The 17,888-nt window shown below is 54.0% G+C and overlaps 1 protein-coding gene across 2 annotated transcripts; it reads right to left on the bottom strand.

The window, feature by feature from the left end:
• Positions 1-190: 190 nt before the first annotated feature.
• Positions 191-17,553, bottom strand: DET1 (DET1 partner of COP1 E3 ubiquitin ligase). 2 transcript variants are annotated; one of them, XR_005823240.1, is made up of 5 exons: positions 15,877-17,257; positions 12,910-13,100; positions 11,082-11,273; positions 1,848-7,477; positions 191-394 (listed from the first exon to the last, which is right to left on the bottom strand). XR_005823240.1 is itself a non-coding variant. In XM_040569663.1 (5 exons), the coding sequence occupies exons 2-5, from the start codon at positions 16,957-16,959 to the stop codon at positions 7,288-7,290; spliced, it is 1,656 nt and encodes a 551-aa protein (XP_040425597.1). In that variant the 5' UTR covers positions 16,960-16,985; positions 17,449-17,553; the 3' UTR covers positions 191-7,287. The 2 variants fall into 2 exon arrangements, 1 of the variants encoding a protein (XP_040425597.1); XM_040569663.1 differs by adding an exon at positions 17,449-17,553 and having other exon boundaries at positions 191-7,477; positions 15,877-16,985.
• Between the last annotated feature and the right edge of the window lie 335 nt (positions 17,554-17,888).

Genomic DNA, 17,888 nt, shown 5'->3' with positions numbered 1-17,888 from the left:
TCGAGAGGCATTAACGGATACTCAGCAGCAGTGGGAACTGCTCGGAGGTTTTATTAATGAACTGCCTAATAGCATCCAAGTCCCCGGGCTGACGGTGAAGTGGGGCTGCAGGGTCCTCTCGGGGAGCTGCAGAGGGGAGCCAAGCCTTGCTACTATTTCCTTTTTTTTTTTTTTCTGAAACCACTCACACCTCCTCCGCCGTGCTCTCCCGGCTCCCCTTCTGCTACTGCCACTTTGCGGGGTCTTTTTGTTCCTTTGGAGTTCACAGCTCACCTCCTGCACCCCGCATCTGAGAGCCCGAGGCTGCGCACAGCGCCGAGACCTGGACCGAAACCTCTCCGCAGCCGGGGAGCCCAAGCAGCCATCGCCTGGGAGCAGCCTCACAGCTCATTTGCTAGAGAAAGGAGGCGGAAGGGAAAAAGCTCTGGGTGCGAGGGGCTGAATGCTAAGCAAGGATGTGGGCAAGGGAAAGTTGGGTCAGGAAAGAGACAAAAGTGGAGGCAAAAATGCAGGAAGAGAAAATACAACGTGAAAAACTCCTAAGGGTAAGGTCTGCCAGCTGGCTGCCCAGGAGACAGTGCAGACCAGGAGGAAGGTGCGATGAAGGGCTCTCCTGCAGTCAGAGCACCTGGGGACTGGGCTGGATCCACTGCCACGTGCTCCCAGACCTCCCCAGCAGACCACCCCCAGAACCCTCCTAGCAGCATGATGCGCTCCTCGGGGCTTGTGCCTAATCACGTTAAAGACGGCACAAAGATCGTCCCAGCACCATATTTATAGACTGCTCCCAAGCCTCCCCAAGCAGCAACAACAGTCCTCAAAACCTTCCTTTCCCTTCTGAGCTGGCTCTGAAATCCATCCTCGGTGCTTTGCCACTTCACGGTTCATTTTGCAAAGCCAAACTCTACATCGGAGCACCTCACACCGACATCCATCACGCCTCCCAGCCACACCACCAAAGACTCCAGCTTTCGGCCCCTTTTCCTCTGCTTGCTCCTCCGTGCAGGAGCAGACCGGGTTTACCCACTGCACGTGGGGCTTTGGCTAACAAATAAAACACAGCCAGGCAGGAGAAAGACGCGCATTCCCCCCCAGCCTCTCATCAGCAGCCTTTTCAGCAGGTCCCAAGCTGAGGTGGTAAAATACGGCTCTAATCTCTTCGTGCAGCAGCCGCAGGCAAACACCTTGCTCTCCTAATTGCCAGGAATGGTCCCCACGCCACCCCTCGCGAGGAGCTGGACGCTGCCTTTCATTTTGCTCCTGCTGCATCCACGGCAGAGGTAAATTTTCAATTTCCTGAGCTGCCAGGGCCGAGCGCTCCCTAACGGCACCAGCACAGGGACAGAGACGGGGGCAGCCCCCTGGGCTCCTCCGCACAGCGGGCGGCAGGGAAGCAGCCGGCCTCAGCGCCGGGAGAAGCTCCAAAACCAGCTCCTTGCGCAGAAATCCCTGCGAGAGGGCGAGCTATCGCCGTGACGTGTGTTTGCCCCGTGTTACAGGAGACCTTGTCTGGCCGCCAGCTGCCCCTTCTCCCTTCCAAGGGGGGGGGATTTTGCCAGCACTGAAGGCAGGGCTGAAACGGTGACCTAGCTGTGTGCTGCTGTGGCTACCAGCACGGCGGATCTGGGCCTTACCCTGACCTCGGGACTGGCTGAAAATAATAGGGCGGCAGTAATGAAAGCCATCCTTCAAGGCTGGAGAGATGGGAACGTGTGCTGGGGCTGCTCGGGGGCGATGCCGGTGTTTCAGGAGGGGTCCCCAACGCCACTGCGGCTCGCTCCGGGAATCAACCCAGCCGCAGCAGGGCCAGGGCTGCTCGCCGGTGCCCCTCGCCCCTCCGAACTCACCTCTTGACCCGTTCTCCCCTCGATTCTGGGCGCAGCGAGGCCGTTTCCATGCGGATGGCTGTTTCTCCCCGTTGCCGTAGCGACGCTGGGCCGGAGGCGGGAGGGCGAGCGCCGAAATCTCCCGGCGCTGGCCAAGGGCAGCGGGAACACCTAATCCAGCACCGCTCCACGCCGCACCTCTGAGCAGCACCGAGCAGCTATCAAATGGCCAGCCGGGCAGCGAGCAGGCGCTCGGAGGGGTACGGCCCGGCCCGCTGCTCTTACTGCGCCCTAAATCACATCAGGGCGGCGCTGGTGGGGCCTCCCTGCCTCTCCCGCTGAGCTCCCTGCCCCAGTACCCCAGGGCTGCTTTGGTCCATGTCCCTGGCACGTCCCGAAGCTGTCTGGGAGAACGAAAGGGCAGGAGGACAGCCCCACGTAACAGTAACACGCTCCTGGCTTTAAAGGGGCTGAATTCAGTCTAACTGTCACTTGCAGAATGCAGAAACTACCGGAAGCTTCGCAGCGTTATCCCCACATTTCCATCGCCTTGTTGCAGGTCCCGTATGATTTTTTCCCTCGGTGGCCAAAGGCCGAGCTGCTGCTCCTCCGGGAAAGCTGCCCTGGCAGGCTCCTCTCCCTGCAGCCCTCCTCCCAGCCTGGAACGGTCCCACCTCCTCTAAACTGCCCTCAGATAGCCAGGTGCATGTGGCACCTTTGCAAAACCGCCGACAGACAACAAGAAGGTGCCCGAGGAAAGGATTTGACTTATGGGAGGGGGGAAACAAAGAGACAAGGTAAAAAATTCCCCCTGCACAAATTCCATAAAGCCTATGGGCCCACTTGATGCCCTCTACCCCCTGCCCACCAGGCGAGGGCCAGCACATCCCTCGGCTCCCAAGTGGCTGAGATTCGGGACACCATGCCCCTGCCCAAACCACCCCTGTTCAGTTCTCCCCTCCTGCAGGACCTCAGCAGCCCCCCCAGAAATTACTCATTTCCACACCGCTGGTCTAAAGCCGCTGCGGTGTTTTCACGTCCTAACAGCAGGAAAAGCACGTGCAATTCAGGGTTTTTCCACGTCGGTGTTTTGCTAAGATCTCCCTTCCTTACACGCTAAGCACAGCCCTTCCCGGGTTGCTGCCCCGAGGGAAACAAAGGGGGATCAGCCCTCGGGCAGAAAGCAGCTCTAGCAGGGGACGCTGCCTGCCGAGCAGCCAGCCCAGCTGGCAGGGAGCGCCAGGCTGCTACTGCTACGATGACCGGCTGCACAGCTCAGCCCCCACAGCCCAGGAGCAAGGGAAAAAATAATAATAAAAGCCTCTTCACCATTCCCTTCTCATGAGGAGTGTTTGGCCAGAAGAGCTTTTACAACCACGCTGACCAGGCCGGAAGGTACAGGTGTGCAGGCACACCAACAGCTATGAGAGCAGCGCAAAAGCAAGCCCACAAAATCCTGTCCCACTGCTTGCCCACGGGACCCAGCTTTCTGATAAAGGTTCAGAGACAGAGGAAAGCTGTTGGGCCACCTGTCCCACCGCCTCCCAGCCATCGTCATCTCTTTTCTCAAAGTCCTGAGAGATCCTGCAGGAAGAAATGGCAGAAGAGGAACAGAGGACAGAAACAAGACAGACAAATTAAGAAAATACATGAAATAAAGCATCAGAAGTCTGATTCTTCCAGCTGGGTCAGAAGAGACTAAGGGAAGGAAGCATAACAGGCAGACCAGCACCTGAGCAAAAGGAGGGGTCGGAAAATAAATAGAGAACATCAGGGAGCTAAATCAGGGGGCAGCCGCTCGGGGCTGGAAAGTGAAACGAAAGGAGTCTTGAGCAGAGACATGCCGCTAATGGACGCATCGGTTTGATTCTGTCGGGATTTCTGCAGCTCGCTGCCTAATGCAGTTTATATAACAAATATCACAAGTGTCCTGCTTTTATATTGTTTTTTTAGAAGCAGGCAGCACAAGAAGTAACAAAAGATGGGATTCCAATGCCTGCCAAACATGGTTTCCAAGCAAAGCATCTCCTCGTCACTTAGTGCCGCTCTGAAAAGGCACGGGCTCAAGAGCTTTCTGACATGCTCAAGGTCTCCAAAGGAAAGCATCGGAGGAGTGCAGACACGAAATGGAGGAAGGGTTCAAAGGAAAGCAGCTCTCAGGACCACGATGTGGATGCATACAGGAACCAACAGGCACGACGCTGGGTCATTACAGAGCAGCAGCAGATTGCAGGGGGCTCCCAGACTTTGGGGAGAACCGTCCGGACGCTTCCAGCCCCGATGTTGTGCAAAGATGCCTCGTGGCTGGGAGCAACACGCAGCTGGAAAATGCGAGTGCCTTACCCAATCGAAAAGCAATGGGCAGGCGATGACTTCTGCCAAGCGAGCTGTGTTGATCCGCTTTCGTCTCTTGATGGTGGAGCATCAGCAGCAAATGGCCACAAGGCTACGCAAATGGACTAAAGGAAGAGTCTGAGTACAACTTGGGCTGGTAATACAATAAAAAAAGGGGAAAACATACCTGAAGGCCAAGTATTCCTCCCCCAGCATTAGCTCGAGTAGAGAAGAATTTGAGAAATCTGCAGTAGCTACAGAAATACCCACGGCAGCACATCCTTGAGCACGCCGGTACTCCAGATGCCAAGAAGAGGCAGCAAACTAGCATTCAGTATATGCCTGCACAGTCCAAGGCACGGCCCTACCAGCTCTTCTCAGCACTGGAATTCTTGGCTACACCACTAAGATTTTAGGAAAACAATACCAGTAAGTCAGGCTCTTAAAGCAAATTCTGTTTATTCCATTTTTGTCTTGTGTTGCTAACAAATCTTCATCCTAGCCTAGGAAAAATATCAGGTAGAAAATATCTCCCCTTTCCTCCCACCCTCCCCACCACACGCTTTTTTTTTTTTTTTAATAAAGAATCAAAATTTCAAGCATGAGAGACTTTTCTTCCAACACATTTATGTAATAAAATTAAATCTGTTGTAGATATAAAACGCAGCAGCAGCAGCCACAACCAGAGGATCTGCAATGCTACTCCAAGACAATTAGTACCCAGAATGAATCAATCGGTTTGTCTGCAACCATAATAAGAAAATACTTAGCACTTACCCAGCACTTTTTATCCATGAATCTCAAAGTGTTTTTTACAAAAGCTTAAAATATGGTTTTGGCCTCATTTACAGAGAAGAAAACACCAGCTGGAACAGGAATAGATTTGCCCCCAGTGACAAAACAATTTAATAGCAGAGCTAAGAACAGACCTCTGGTCTCTCAGCCCCAAGTCCAATAATCCATCGTCTGCTGTGCCACGCTCTCTGCTTCACACGGGATAGCCTGACTCTGGCAAAAGCCCCTACTGCAGAAACGCTGAAGTGGTTTATATTTTTGCCACCCAAAAAAAAAAAATATCTAAATGGAGATCTGACAACCATTTTAATAAGCACTGACGTCCCAGGCTGTGACACCAAGGAGTAAACCCAGTCTTGGACAGAGCTGCTGAAAGCTTTGGAAAAGAATAGCCTCATACTGAAAGTGTGAACAAACGTGAAAGTGGTGCAGGAAGGAGGTAATTCCATGGTCTACAGTGTGCAAATGATTCTCCATGTGGAGCTTTAATTGAATGTTTGAGGAACGGATCACAGGATAAAAACCTAAGACCTTGACAAATAGTGTTATCAGGTGGAGAGGAGCCCAGACCCAAAGCACGTGTGGCCTGGCGCCTCCCCTATTAGCCGTCTTCCGACCTGAAGTCGCTCCCGACAGACCTGAGAAACCAACAGTGCAAACACCAGGAAAAGAGCAGTGAAATACAGTGTCTTGCCCTAGAATTACGTTTAGGGAGGCCAGGAGAGGAGAGAAACACCATGAGACCGAGAGTGACGGCTGATTTCAAGGACCCTGGGGCACCTTCCCTTACAAGGCCTGATAGCCACGCTGTACGCAGGCACCACCACCACCACACACGGTTGTTTTCCTACGCATCACTACGCAGAACGAACGCGTGGCTTTGATACTGTTCCTTCACAGGCATGTGGCCACATCACCCACAGCCCTTTTTGGTCCGAAGATGACACCAACAGGGCCCTTCAAAGCAGGGGTCTCCCACGTACAAGCACCAAATTTCTAAAGCCCCCTCTGTACCTCACATGGGATGGCTGCAACTGCCTTACGGCACAGTCATAAACCCAGATGTTCATCTACAACCAAAAACTCCATTTTTAACAGAGGAGGGCAGCCCAGCACCCCCTCCAGCTCACGGGACAGGTAATACTACACCCAGGAGCTTATTCTAGAGGCAGCACAGACACTGCAGCGGTCCGGTCAGCAGCACGCTGAACATAATGCACCAGCCGGTTGTGCTTCGAAGCCTGCGAATGTCCAAAGGGGTTCTCACAGAGAACAACGTATCAAACGGGGTAGGTAAGCAACCTAAGTCAACAAACTCAGCTCTCAACTGCAAACCTGCAGCAACGCACAGTAATTCAGGTCTCCTCCTTCCTTTCTGGGGAGACCCAAATGCTACTAATCCTCCACGTCCGTACTGCAGTGCGCAGGAGGGTGCCAGCAGCTGGGTCTCTTTTCTCCTCAGCAGCAGAACCTGCAGATGCCCACGAGGATTTGTCCACGCTCTGCAGAAAGAAGTCCTCTGACGTGAGCAAGGAGCCGTTGTTGCTCCCCACACCTCTCCCAGCCACCCGCCTTCCTCCTGTGCCCACCTTTTCATACGCTGGAGACACAGTCAGCTGCACTGGCCTTCTGGTGTTAACACACCAGCTTGCACTTAGGGGCTTTACGGATACTAAGGCACAAAAATTAAGTGACTTGCATAAGAGTCAGGAATACACCTCATCTCTCTCAATTCCAGTGATTTCTCACACTTTTTTTTTCCCCTAACCTCTTGCATATTAAACTCACGTGAGCAGATTGTGTGGATGAGAACAGGGTTTCGTTTCCCTATTAATACTGAAGATGCAAACACAGGTAGCTGTATTTTTAAGCCCTCCCCATGGCTTCCATCCATTCCCTCTAGGACAGACTGTTTGTCTTGACAAGGTAGGAAAGCATCAGTGCAGAAGGGAGCGCTCCACAAACACGTTGCAAAGCTCCGTACTCGCCATCCCAAGACAGACAACGGGGGAGAAAACAGACATGCCTCTGGGAAATCACGAAAGGAATCCCAGCTACGCTTTGTTCATCAATAGGAGTAGGGAACAGCAGCAGCGCTCAGCGCAGTGGGGACGCTGCAGTGCGAACAGAGTCAGAAGAAACACTCCCAGGCCTTCGGCTGCTCAGCCTTCCCCAGCTGAGGCTGCGGGATGCAGGCTGGTAGGAGCTCCCAGGTCAGATTTCTTGACACGAGCGATGGTTTGGTTTCCTAGAAGGCGTGAGAGCCCGGCTTTGGTGTGTCTGTGGCAGAGGCCCAGACCCGAGGAGAACACCGCCCTGGCCACGTGTTCCCCTACGTGCAGCTGTGCCTCATGTGGAAGTTCACCACGTACTCCGCGTTCGTGCGCTGCACCGAGATGGCAAAGGGCTCGAAGGGGTGGAAGGTGAACGCAACCAGGCGCCGCACCGTGTGATTGATGGGTCGCCCCAGGAGTCCCGCCTGGATTTCAAACTTCAGGAGGCCAGAATCCCGAGCGTAAAATCTGAAAGGAAGAAAAAATCAATTATGGCTGTTCCCGGCTATTGACTTTGCCATCTGGACTCTTCACAAAGAGAGACGAGCGCCTCGTTCAATCTCTGGTAATCCCTCAGAGGCAGAGGTCCTCAGCTGGGGTCTGGCTCTTGGCTACAGAGGAAAGCCCCCGCGGGGCAGCTAGCCTCCCGCTGCCTTCAAAGACTTCTTTTAGTGCTATCAGTGAGAGAACTCTGCCCTCATTTTGGTGGAGTTAGCTGACCAACTAGCTGGAGTTAGCTGGATCCAATTCTGCTCAAGGGTGAGAGTTTCCATCTTACACCTCAAACAACTTTGCAGAGCCTTTTAGATTTCCAACAACAACAAAAAATCATTAACAGGACAGCTTGGGCAGGAAGTGTCTGCTGGACAGCATCCAAGAGGCATCGCAGTAAGGGCAGGGGTAAAGGCAAACAGAAGATGTGTCCTTCTGCTGTCACCAGAAACCTGCCTGTGGGTCCGAGGAAGCTCCTTCGTGTCTCCAAAGGGGTGAGCTCTGGAACACAGCTTCGGCAACAAGTGAGCAGTGCCAAGGGGATGAGGCAAAGCACTGACGAGACAGACACGTCTAAAAAGCTCTTCCTTTCTTGAACCTTCTCTGCATACTAGAGGACAGGCTCGCTCTGTGTAGCGGACATAACACCATCATTCTGCATTGCTGTGGGATCAGGGGGCTCTGTGCTGACCCCACTCCCCCCAAGACTCTGGTGGAGGTTTCAGGGATTTGGTACCTTCACAAGGCAGCTGAGCTCCAACTGACAGGACTCAAATCCTCCCTGAAGCTGGCTCAGTTCTTTAGACCATTTCCTCTGCTCTTTCAGTGACGGGAACAGAATTGCCATTTTGCCTCCCAGCCATTTCCTTTTCCACCGCCACTTTGTGGATGTGGGTATTTTGCATTTTTCCTCTGGTTTCAACTCGGAGAATGCTTTTAATATTAGGGCACATTTCTCTCCCCCCCCCTCCTCCCCATGCCAGCAAGCAATACGAAGCACTCTGCTTTCAGCCTGGAAAGAACGGGTGATGACAGATAGAGGCGATGCTGTTTCAGGAGCAGACATACTCCACATTTTAACAGCACAGCCTATTGAGATCCTCATGTTCTTCCTGGAGGGCCACTCTCCTCTGCCTTCCTCTGAATCGAAGTGCTAGCCAGCCCTGCCTGAAAATTGCACACAAGAACCCAGCAAGAGAGTCACAATCTTGGTATTTGGCTTTTCAAAAAGCCCTTTCCCTCCTACACGAGGCTGGGTATGTGGAGGGTCATTCTTTAAATAAAGCACAGTCCCTGGTCTGCTCCTCTCTCTCCCCAATTCACAATAATTTACTACTCAAAATGAAGCTCCCTGTAATCTCAAAGATGTGTTCGGTTTGGTATTTTTAAATCTATTTTTAAAAGTGCTCTGCAATCAGAGGCCATTTCCATGGGCTCTCACTCTGGGGATAAATTAGGCACTGCAATATAAAATTGTATGTCAACAGAAACAGCAAGACCAGCCTTTTCAAACCGTATGAAAATGGAAGATTTATCTGCAGACCAATTTTTTGGTTAAATGGCTCCTTCTTAGCCATCTAGATGGATTTTAGAGACCCCCTGCCATAGGTAAAGCTGTATTAGAGCCTCTTCCTCCCATGTCCCACCATTTCACCACTGAATTTCACCACCATTCACCCACTGAATGTCTCTTCGAGCCTCCTGAAAAGACGCTGGAAGATGGCAGAGGTGGGGAACCTAAAGCTCTTCCCTCCCGAGAGCAAACCACCACTGGGCTCTCAAGCAGCCGGAGACGAGGGTTGAACCTACCAGGACACGGAGAGGCAGTAAGGATTAAAGGGACACCACGCACGGAGGTGCTGAAACTGGCGTGTAAAACGGGTGGAGGCTTTCATGTCACGCTAGGAACCTACGTACCGATCACAACTGATCATAACACCCTCGGCTGCTGAAGGGTTTTGCACTCCAGCCAGTTACAGGGCTTAGATTACAAATCCTGCCGCCCCTCATTTCCAAGCTCTCCAACCTCAACGGGCGGCTGCATGACTTTATTAATCCCTTTGTTTTGCAGGTGAGAAACACAGCGGCCGCGATTTCAGCTGCTGAATGGTTAAGGTTAGCGCCTCAGTCTTCTGCTTACTTTCCGAAAACCAGGAGCCCCACCGCTTTCAGACCCTATTCAGGTCCTAATTGACTCTGCACAGCTTCGAGCTTTGAAAGGGCTGGCGCTGAAACGCCGCTTTGCTCAGGGGAGGGAGGAAAGGTGGCACTCGGCTTTGTTTACTACAAAGCCGGTAACTGCAGCAAACGACTGCGGTTCCGCTCCCTTTTGTCTGCGGGAGATGTAAGCAGGTTGGCGCTGCCAGACAACCACTGCCCTGCAAGTTTTCCCGACGTCAGGCACGACAAGGGGGAAAGGGCAGGCTCTCTGCAGATAGCACGGGAGCCGGAGATTAAACCAAATCATACAGGCAGGGGAAAAAAAAAATATTAATTAAATATACATAATTTGGGAATTGAGAGCGCAGGAATAATCAGAGGTTCCCTGCCACCTGAGTCGGGGCCAGGGAGACATGAAAACCGGTTTTGAGAATGCATTGATGAAAATAAAGTTGGGAAAGCGGCCAGGACGGTCTCCCTAGGCTGCCGGAGCCCCCAACGTGTGGGCAATCACCAAACAAAGCACTTGGAGATTGAAGGCTCTCTTTGTTTTTAGAGCACACGTTCATTTCCCTTTTGTGGGACTCTGAGTGGAAGGACTACTCTGCCTGGAGAACTCAGTCCCTTTGATTTGAGCCTTTCAGGCTGGAGAGATGCTGGATTTTTAAACACTACTACTTGCGGCCATGGCTGCAGCCAACAAAAAGAAAACAGCCGTGGTGTTTCTGCAAGAAGCACTGCGAACCTCCTCATTCTCCAGCTTGGAGTTATTCCTGCTGCCAGCATCGAAGGCTCAGACGTAAGAGGCACAGAACAGCTCTTACACCTGGCTAAACTCCTACCACAGAAACAAATTTCCTATAGATCACGGAAAGAAGGGGAGCACGAAGAGGAGTACAGCTTTCAGGGTGAGAAACGTAAACAAGGCAAGTCTGAAAATAGCAAAATCAATACCAGAAGCATTATGAATAACACCTAATCCGGCTGATATTTTATTCATAGGACAAACCAGATGATCCTCACCAGCTAACCCTACGTGCTCAGAAGGAATCCTTCCAGCACAGGAAAGCAGGCATCCAGAACCACGCTGCAGCCCAAGCAGGAAGGCTGGGCTGCAATAAAAGGAGGAACAAGAGCATTCCTATGGAAAAGGCTCAGGCTTCACGACCCAAATCTTCCCCAGGGCAGCTCAGTGACAAAACCTGAAGAGCTCTCCCACACGTACACGGTAAGACATCACAAGGAGAGATGCCAAGCGTTGTGGGACTAATGAAATAAACGCTCTGCTCAAGGGATGCCAAAAGAGAAAAGCACGGAACTATTCGGTCTTCCTGCAAATTTGTCCCCACATGGCAGAGGTGATTTAGAGTTACTCCCGCACTGCTCTCCTCGCATACATCTTCCCTGGCCCGTTTCATACCTTATCGGGTGATCGCCGCAGGTCTTGGGACGCTCCATGACTGACACCCACTTGTCATCATAGCTGAAAAGGGAGAGGTCGAGGTACGGGCTGCCGCTGTAGGACTGGGCGCTGATGGGGAGCTGGCCCAGCAGCCTCCGCACAGCCTCCGTGTGCCCTCCGTACTTGGCGTTCACAATAGTGTCTTTGAACCTGCAGCAGAACAAGAAGGGTTTATTCACAAAGGCCCCAGGTGAGCGGCACAGCTTAAATAAACTAAGGAGGAAAACCGAGAGGGAGGGAGGAACAGCAGCAGTGTAAGAACCACAACAGTTCATTTCCAAAGGTGCCTCACGGTGATTCAACCACCAACCAGTTCTGGTGACCTTTTTACCCTCCCTCATCATTGCCGTTTCTGCTCTGAAAGTCCAAACTGCAAGAAGGACAAGACTGTGCCTATCCACAAGGCCCGGCCCCAGCTGCTCCACAGCACAGGAAATGAACGGGATCAGAACCAGGGAGAGGTGGATTAGCAGCTTATCAGTCAATCCAAGTTTTACCGCGCAGCCTGCAAACAGCATAAGCAAAAGCCGGAGGGTTGCACAGTAACAGTTGAGCCCTTAAGGTTGACTTGAGAATCCCCCTCTCTCCAGCCACAGTGCTTTAAACACGTAAAGGGAGAAACCTGAGATGAGGAAGAACCTTGGAGAGAAGCATAAAGCTCTTCACAAACTACAGTGTGCTGCAAGTTCTTCCTGGTGAAGAGACTAGCGCAGGTTGGATTTCTCTTTCCAAATACAATTTGAACTTTCCACAGGCGAAGAAGAGGCAGATCAGCTGCACGAGTGTCAGGCACCAGGGACAGTAAAAACCTTCCCCTTAGGCCAGAAACACAGCCAAAAGCCAGCTTGCTGTGCACACAGCACTGCTACACTTTGCTGCTTAAGCTAAACACTCCTGTTACAGGCCCTTACAGCCACGTGGATGAGCAGATTCTCCTCTTTATTTTAACACAAGGCAGGAATTGTTCTGTAGGTATCTGCAGTCAGCTCTCTCATTCTCTCTTCCCCCCAGGCAATATGGAATTCACGACAGGGAGCTCTAGGAAGTTACAGGCAGTCAACTTCCTTTCACTTATGGGACACGAACCTAAAATCAGCCGAAGCTTCATTCCCCTCAGTGACTGCCAAGTGCTTTGGATGATGTCAAACAAGTCACTAGAACAACAAAACACCCTGAGTCACGTAAAAACGTATTCCAAGAGAACTAACACACTCTGCCTCATTAAAATCACATCAGACTGTTGAAGCACATTCTAGAAACCCTGGTTATTTTGGTATCTTGCTCGCTTTTCACTACAGGTCTAGGCAGATCAGCTTCCTTCCTCCGAGCAGAGTCTGATGAGAACCACAAGCTGTTTACTGATGTTACAGAACACAGTTTGCTGCACACTAAATTTAGAGAAGGGCACTTGGCAAAATACACCCAAATAGATGATGTAGCATCTTGATAAAACCTTATCTGCAGGGCCCTAAACTACTGCTTCAATAACCTCCAGAGGAGTTACTGCTCGAGGAGCGCCAGCAACATCTTGCCCTTAAAATTCCTTTCCCTTCTAAGCACTGAATTGCCACTGCCTTTTCCTTCCTGCTAAAAAACAGATATTGCAAAATGCGAGAGCAGATGCACGAGGCTGCAGGATGAACCACGTCCCAGCCAGCCTCTTGCACCCCTCAGGGCATGAAGGAGCTGGTTTTCTCAGGGTTGCTGTTGTTATTTGATACTAGCCTTCAGCTGGCGGGGGTGAGCGCGTGCCTACACGGTATAAAGCATGCTCCCAATGGCTCACCGGCGCTGGATCTGCCTGGCAAAGTTGTTGCTGGACGCTGAGCAGGGGAACTGGACCGCCTCGCTGTGCAAGGTGGCGTTCCTGAAGAGGTCGCAGAAGTTCTCAAACAGCTCCAGCAGCTCGTCGGACGTGTTCTCAAACACGGCGATAACCTCTGTGGTCACCATGTTGTACACGACGAAGAACGAGGGCTGGGGAGAGAGGCAGAGGCGGTGGTTACCCAGGGGAGAGCTGTCCCTTCCTCCTCCCCATGGGAAATCCCAGACCCTACCCAAATTTCTCTGCAGTGCAGGAGAATCCCACATCCCCACGTTACTCCCTTCTGTTACTCAAATGCCTCAGCAGCTACCAAATTACCCACCTGTTAACTGTGATGCGATTACATATGGAAAAAAACCTGAACGGACTTCCAGTTTTTCCATCTCGAACTGGATGCCAGTATTTCTCTTTCTCTCTGCCTTCCACCAACTCCAAAATGCTTTCTGAAGTGCCAAATTTAATTTCCATTCCTGCTGACAAAATGATCTCAAACCCATGCTAGCCGGCAACAAATTATTTTTTTCCTTTATGCAGAGAAATGATTTGCTTCTCCCTTCTTAACACTGCCGCCACACAGAGATGAGCCTTTTCAGCGCGCCGCGCGCTACAGCGCTGCCGACAAAAAGTTGTGCCCTCCAGGTACCCTGCTGGCACAGAAATGAAAATCCGAGAGACATTAATGACTTCTTTTTAATACCAACGTTCCCGTGCAAGAAGCCCCGGGCACTGTGCTGCAGCCTGGCAGCGTTCCGCTGGAGGAACGAGACAGAGGCGGGGGAAAAACGTGGCATTTGTACCAGCACGGCTGCACCGAGGGGAGAGGACATCCCCATCCCCCTGGCAAGGGGAATATTTGATCCTTGGGCATCAACGGTGTTAATTTCTTGGATAGAAGAGGGCTAAGATCCCGGCACCCCAAAGTCAGAGCCTGTCCCTGCTTCGCAGGTGGCTGATTCCCCTGGTACATGCACGTATCTGGGTAAGCCTCCTGCTAACAAAGGCAATTTCTGAAGGCTTCACCTCCCGCTCCCGAGCAGCGCTCAGCGATGACGGCAGGCAGCTCTGCCCACCTCACCCGTCCGTAAATATCCCAAGGTTTGTTTGTTTTACGGGCCCAAAATAAGCTGTGATCATACAAGCCAGCCCCCCACACGTTACAACGAGGCGCGCTGGAGGAGGTTACTCACTGCACTCCTGCCTGAGGAGAGGGAAGCCCTCCCGAAATACGCGGCTGGAGCAGAGAGACAGCGCAGGGAGACAGCAGGAGGCGAAACTAGTTACATCTTTGAAAATTGCAAGGAATATTCTTAAGTAAAAAGGTTCTTTTGCCAGTTCAACACACAGACATCGACAGGCTGCCCTTAACGTGCGAAATCACTCTCACCGCACCTCAGCAGCACCTGCGACAGGCAGAGCACCGTCACGGTACGGAGGGCAGGAGCTGAGTGTCACAAAAAGCACGCAGCAAAGCTGGCAAGGCTAAAACACGAGCCTAGAGCAACAAGCCCCGGGCTACGTATCCGCAGCACGCGATTAAAGATCTGGGGAGACTCGGTGCAGACCTTGGCGACACAAACAAGCACGACCAGCGACTTCCTCAACCTCCCTGGCGGAGAAGCCTAAAACAAGAGCAGCCCGAAATCAGATGAAACTTGTGTTCTTGTCTGACAGCAGAAAGAAAAACGGGAGCTTTAGGCATTCCGTGACCAAAGCTTCCTTCAGGAAGCCCTAATAAAAAGCCTCAACGCAGGCAGGCCTGCCGAGGTGGCCTGAGGCCTCGGTCAGGAGCACCGCTCCGGAGAGGAGCCGAACGCTGCGAGCCTCTTCCACAAGGCTTTAACACTGCTGAGGCGGCCGCTCCGTCTCACACCGATGGGTAAAACTGATCAGGTTTAGCCTCGCCTATTCCCTCCCGGAATAACTCCCCCCAAACAAATACACAATTTAAGAGGAAAAAAGAAGCCATTCTCCGGGGTGAATGAGGCGAAGGCACCTCACAGAGAGCGTTTCTTCCGTTCTTCTGTTTCTTCTGGCGTCTCGCTACTGGAACTGGCAAAGAAGGGGAGGAAGGGAAGGGTGTGGAAGTAAAAACAAGCACCTAGGGAACAGATCAGCACTAGAGATTTAAGATCTCTCGCTAAATACCTTCAAACATTAAAAAAAAAAAAAAAAAAGCACAAATTAAAGGAGCAGATCAGGTGAAGATGTAAAAGGCCCCGCTCAGTTTCACAGTGTTATTCGGTTTTTGAGCTAACAGCGGGGAGGAGACGATCAGCCCCCAGCACTGCGAAACGTCTGGAGGGACTCGGCACTGCCGGAGCTGCATTTGCTCTAATTTGACTTCTTGAGAACTAAGCGGAAAGGAGAAGCAATTGGGACATCAGCTAGATTTAAGAGCTGCTACTGCAATTTGGAGAGATCATAAATACTATCCCTGATAGAAGCTTGAAAGAGTAAGGACGTAGGCAGAGCAGAAAAGGTAATTCTACTGGGGAAAAATGAAGACTATTATATTTGAAAAGCACGCTGGCAAATACAGGAGAAAAGGGAGAGACTCTACAATGTAAGCGCATTACATGAAATAACAGCTAAAAAAATCAGCTGGGGATTCGGGAGGGGAAGAGCACTGTAAAGCACCCACGAGCACGGGGAACAATCCCTGGAGAAAGGGGACTCAGTAACCACCCAAGATCTTTTCTCTCTCACTTTGCGTCGAGGAGGATGTAGTGGAATCGTGAGAGTGAAAGATAACGAGGCTATTTGACACCAGAGGCGCCAAGCGTTCGCAAAAGAGCGAGGTAACGGGGCTCCTAAACAACTCCTCCACTGAACGTTCACAGGCTCAGCTAAGAAACGCAGCTCACAGCACCCAACCTGCTCAGAGCACTTGCCCCGAAGCAGCGAGCGGCCGCAGGGGGCAGGCGGTACCTGAGACGGATCCGTCACCCGCAGCGTGACCACGTCTTCGCTGGTGTACTTGATGAAGAGGTGGTTCTCATCCAGGAGCTGCATCTTCCACATGCGGAGCTGCCTCAGCTGGTCGAAGTACTGGAAGAACCTCCTCTTGGCTATGGCGCTCCCGTCCTGCTCCGCCCTCCGCCACAGGTACACCAGCAGCCTGTGCTTCAGGGAGTTGATGAAGGGCTCCTTGTAGGGGTTCGCCATCCCCGTCTGCGTGTCCCGCTGCACCTCGGGGTACACGGCGGACAGGGTCAGCAGATCGTCCTCGTAGCAGAAGCGCCCGATGGTCCGCACGTCGATGAAGGTCCCCTCGGGGGTCACCTGAAAGACGTGGATAGTCTGCTGCTGCACGGAGAGGATGGCCAGGATGTTCTTGTAGAGGTACAGCCCCTGGTTGTGCGACAGGATGACCTTGTCGCACTTGAAAGTCCGCGTGTCGCAGAGCCTGCCCGTGTGGAGGTCGATGATGTGCAGGGAGTAGTCCTCCAGCGGGGAGCGGGGGTTGGGGGTCACCGACTCGCTGTTGCGATAAACCTCGAAGAAGGGCGGGTGCGGCTCCTCGGGCAGGTAGGCGGCGGAGCCGACGATCACGTAGCGGCAGTCGTCGGTGAACAAGCTGCACTCGCGGTTCAGGTGCTCCCCGTTGGAGGCCACGTTGGTGATGTGCAGCAGGACGAAGAAGCGCTCAAAGAGCCGCCCGCGGATGTTGACGGATCTCTGGTCGTTGCCGTTGGCCAGGATCTCCCCCTCGTAGCCTTGCAGGAGGTCTTCTGCCGCCTGGCAGCCCTGGTACTCGTAGATCTCCAGGGAGGTCTGGTCGGAGGAGAAGGCGATGAAGTAGCGCCCGTCGGGGGAGAACTTGCGCAGGAAGCAGGGCGGCTTCTCCACGTTGACCACGGTGAAGTTGGGGAAGACGTTCTGGTGGAAGACGCGCACCTGGTGCCAGTGGGTGCCGGCTTTGCCCGAGCTGATGCGGCGGCGCTCCAGGCGGTGGATGACGTTCTGGTTCTGGATGCGGCGGGGCCTGATGGTGGGGGCGTCATGGTCCATGGTCAGCGCCCTACTGCATCCTCGCCCTGCCGGGAACCGGGCACGCGCTTACGGCGGGGCCCCACCGAGCCCGGGGCACCGAGGGGCTCCACAGCAGGGCGGGCAGCACCCCGGGGGGGGGGGGCGGGCCTGGGCAACAGAGCTGGGGGGGGAGCCCCGCAGCACCCCGAGGTGGGGCCCGCTGGGAGACCTGGGCTGAGAGGGGGGAGGCGGGGAGCCGGGCAGGGAGCCCCCGGTGGGGCGAGGGACACCGGGAGCAGCCCGGGGGGAGCGGCGGGGTGCGGGGGCGGCCCGCTGAGGGGGAGGCGGGCGCGGGGGGGCGCAGGGGGCAGCAACCGGTGCCGCGAGGGGCCGAGGGGCACCGGGGGGGGGTGGCGGAGCGGGGCCCGGCCGCGGTTCCGACGGGGAACCGGGGGGGTCCCGGCGGGGTCCCGGGGGTGGGGGGGGGGGGTCCCGGGGGTCTCCGGGCCCGCCGCAGGCCGCGCTCACCGCCGGGGCCGCCGCCGGGCCCGCCGCCGCCGCTCACTCGATGGCCGCCGCCATCTTTCCGCCACCGCGCCACGGCGGCGGCCGGAGGGCGCCAGCCCCGCAGCCCCCTTCCGCTTCCGGCCGGCGGAGCGGCGAGAACGGCCCGGGCGGGGCAGAGCGTCCGCGGGGGGAGGGGGGGGCGCGGCGCCCCCTGGCGGCGGGAGGGAGCGCCCCCGTAACCGGGCACCGCCAAAGCCCGGCAGCCCGTAACCGGCACCCCAATAGCCCTGAGCCCCTGTAGCCCTGCACCCCTATAACCACGTACCCCTCTAGCCCCGCACCCATCCTGCACCCCCGAACCCTGCACCCCTTTAACCCGCACCCACCACGCCCCCCACAAACCCTGCCCGCGTCCTGCACCCCCTGAAACCCCACAACCGTCCTGCACCCCTCTAAACCCT

This window comes from Cygnus olor, chromosome 11 (genome assembly GCF_009769625.2).
Source record: "Cygnus olor isolate bCygOlo1 chromosome 11, bCygOlo1.pri.v2, whole genome shotgun sequence".
NCBI classification, from domain to species: domain Eukaryota; kingdom Metazoa; phylum Chordata; class Aves; order Anseriformes; family Anatidae; genus Cygnus; species Cygnus olor.
Note: the sequence above shows the minus strand (reverse complement) of the source record. Positions and strands in the feature narration are given on the sequence as shown.

What these genes read in the sequence shown, in the direction of transcription:
- DET1 (XM_040569663.1), bottom strand. Translation starts at nt 16,959, where the DNA reads ATGGACCATGACGCCCCCACCATCAGGCCCCGCCGCATCCAGAACCAG. An exon ending in GGGTGACGGATCCGTCTCAG is followed by an intron (nt 13,101 to 15,876) that starts GTACCGCCTGCC and finishes CTCTCTCCCCAG; the next exon opens with CCCTCGTTCTTCGTCGTGTA. An exon ending in TGCGGCGATCACCCGATAAG is followed by an intron (nt 7,478 to 11,081) that starts GTATGAAACGGG and finishes TCTTCCTTTCAG; the next exon opens with ATTTTACGCTCGGGATTCTG.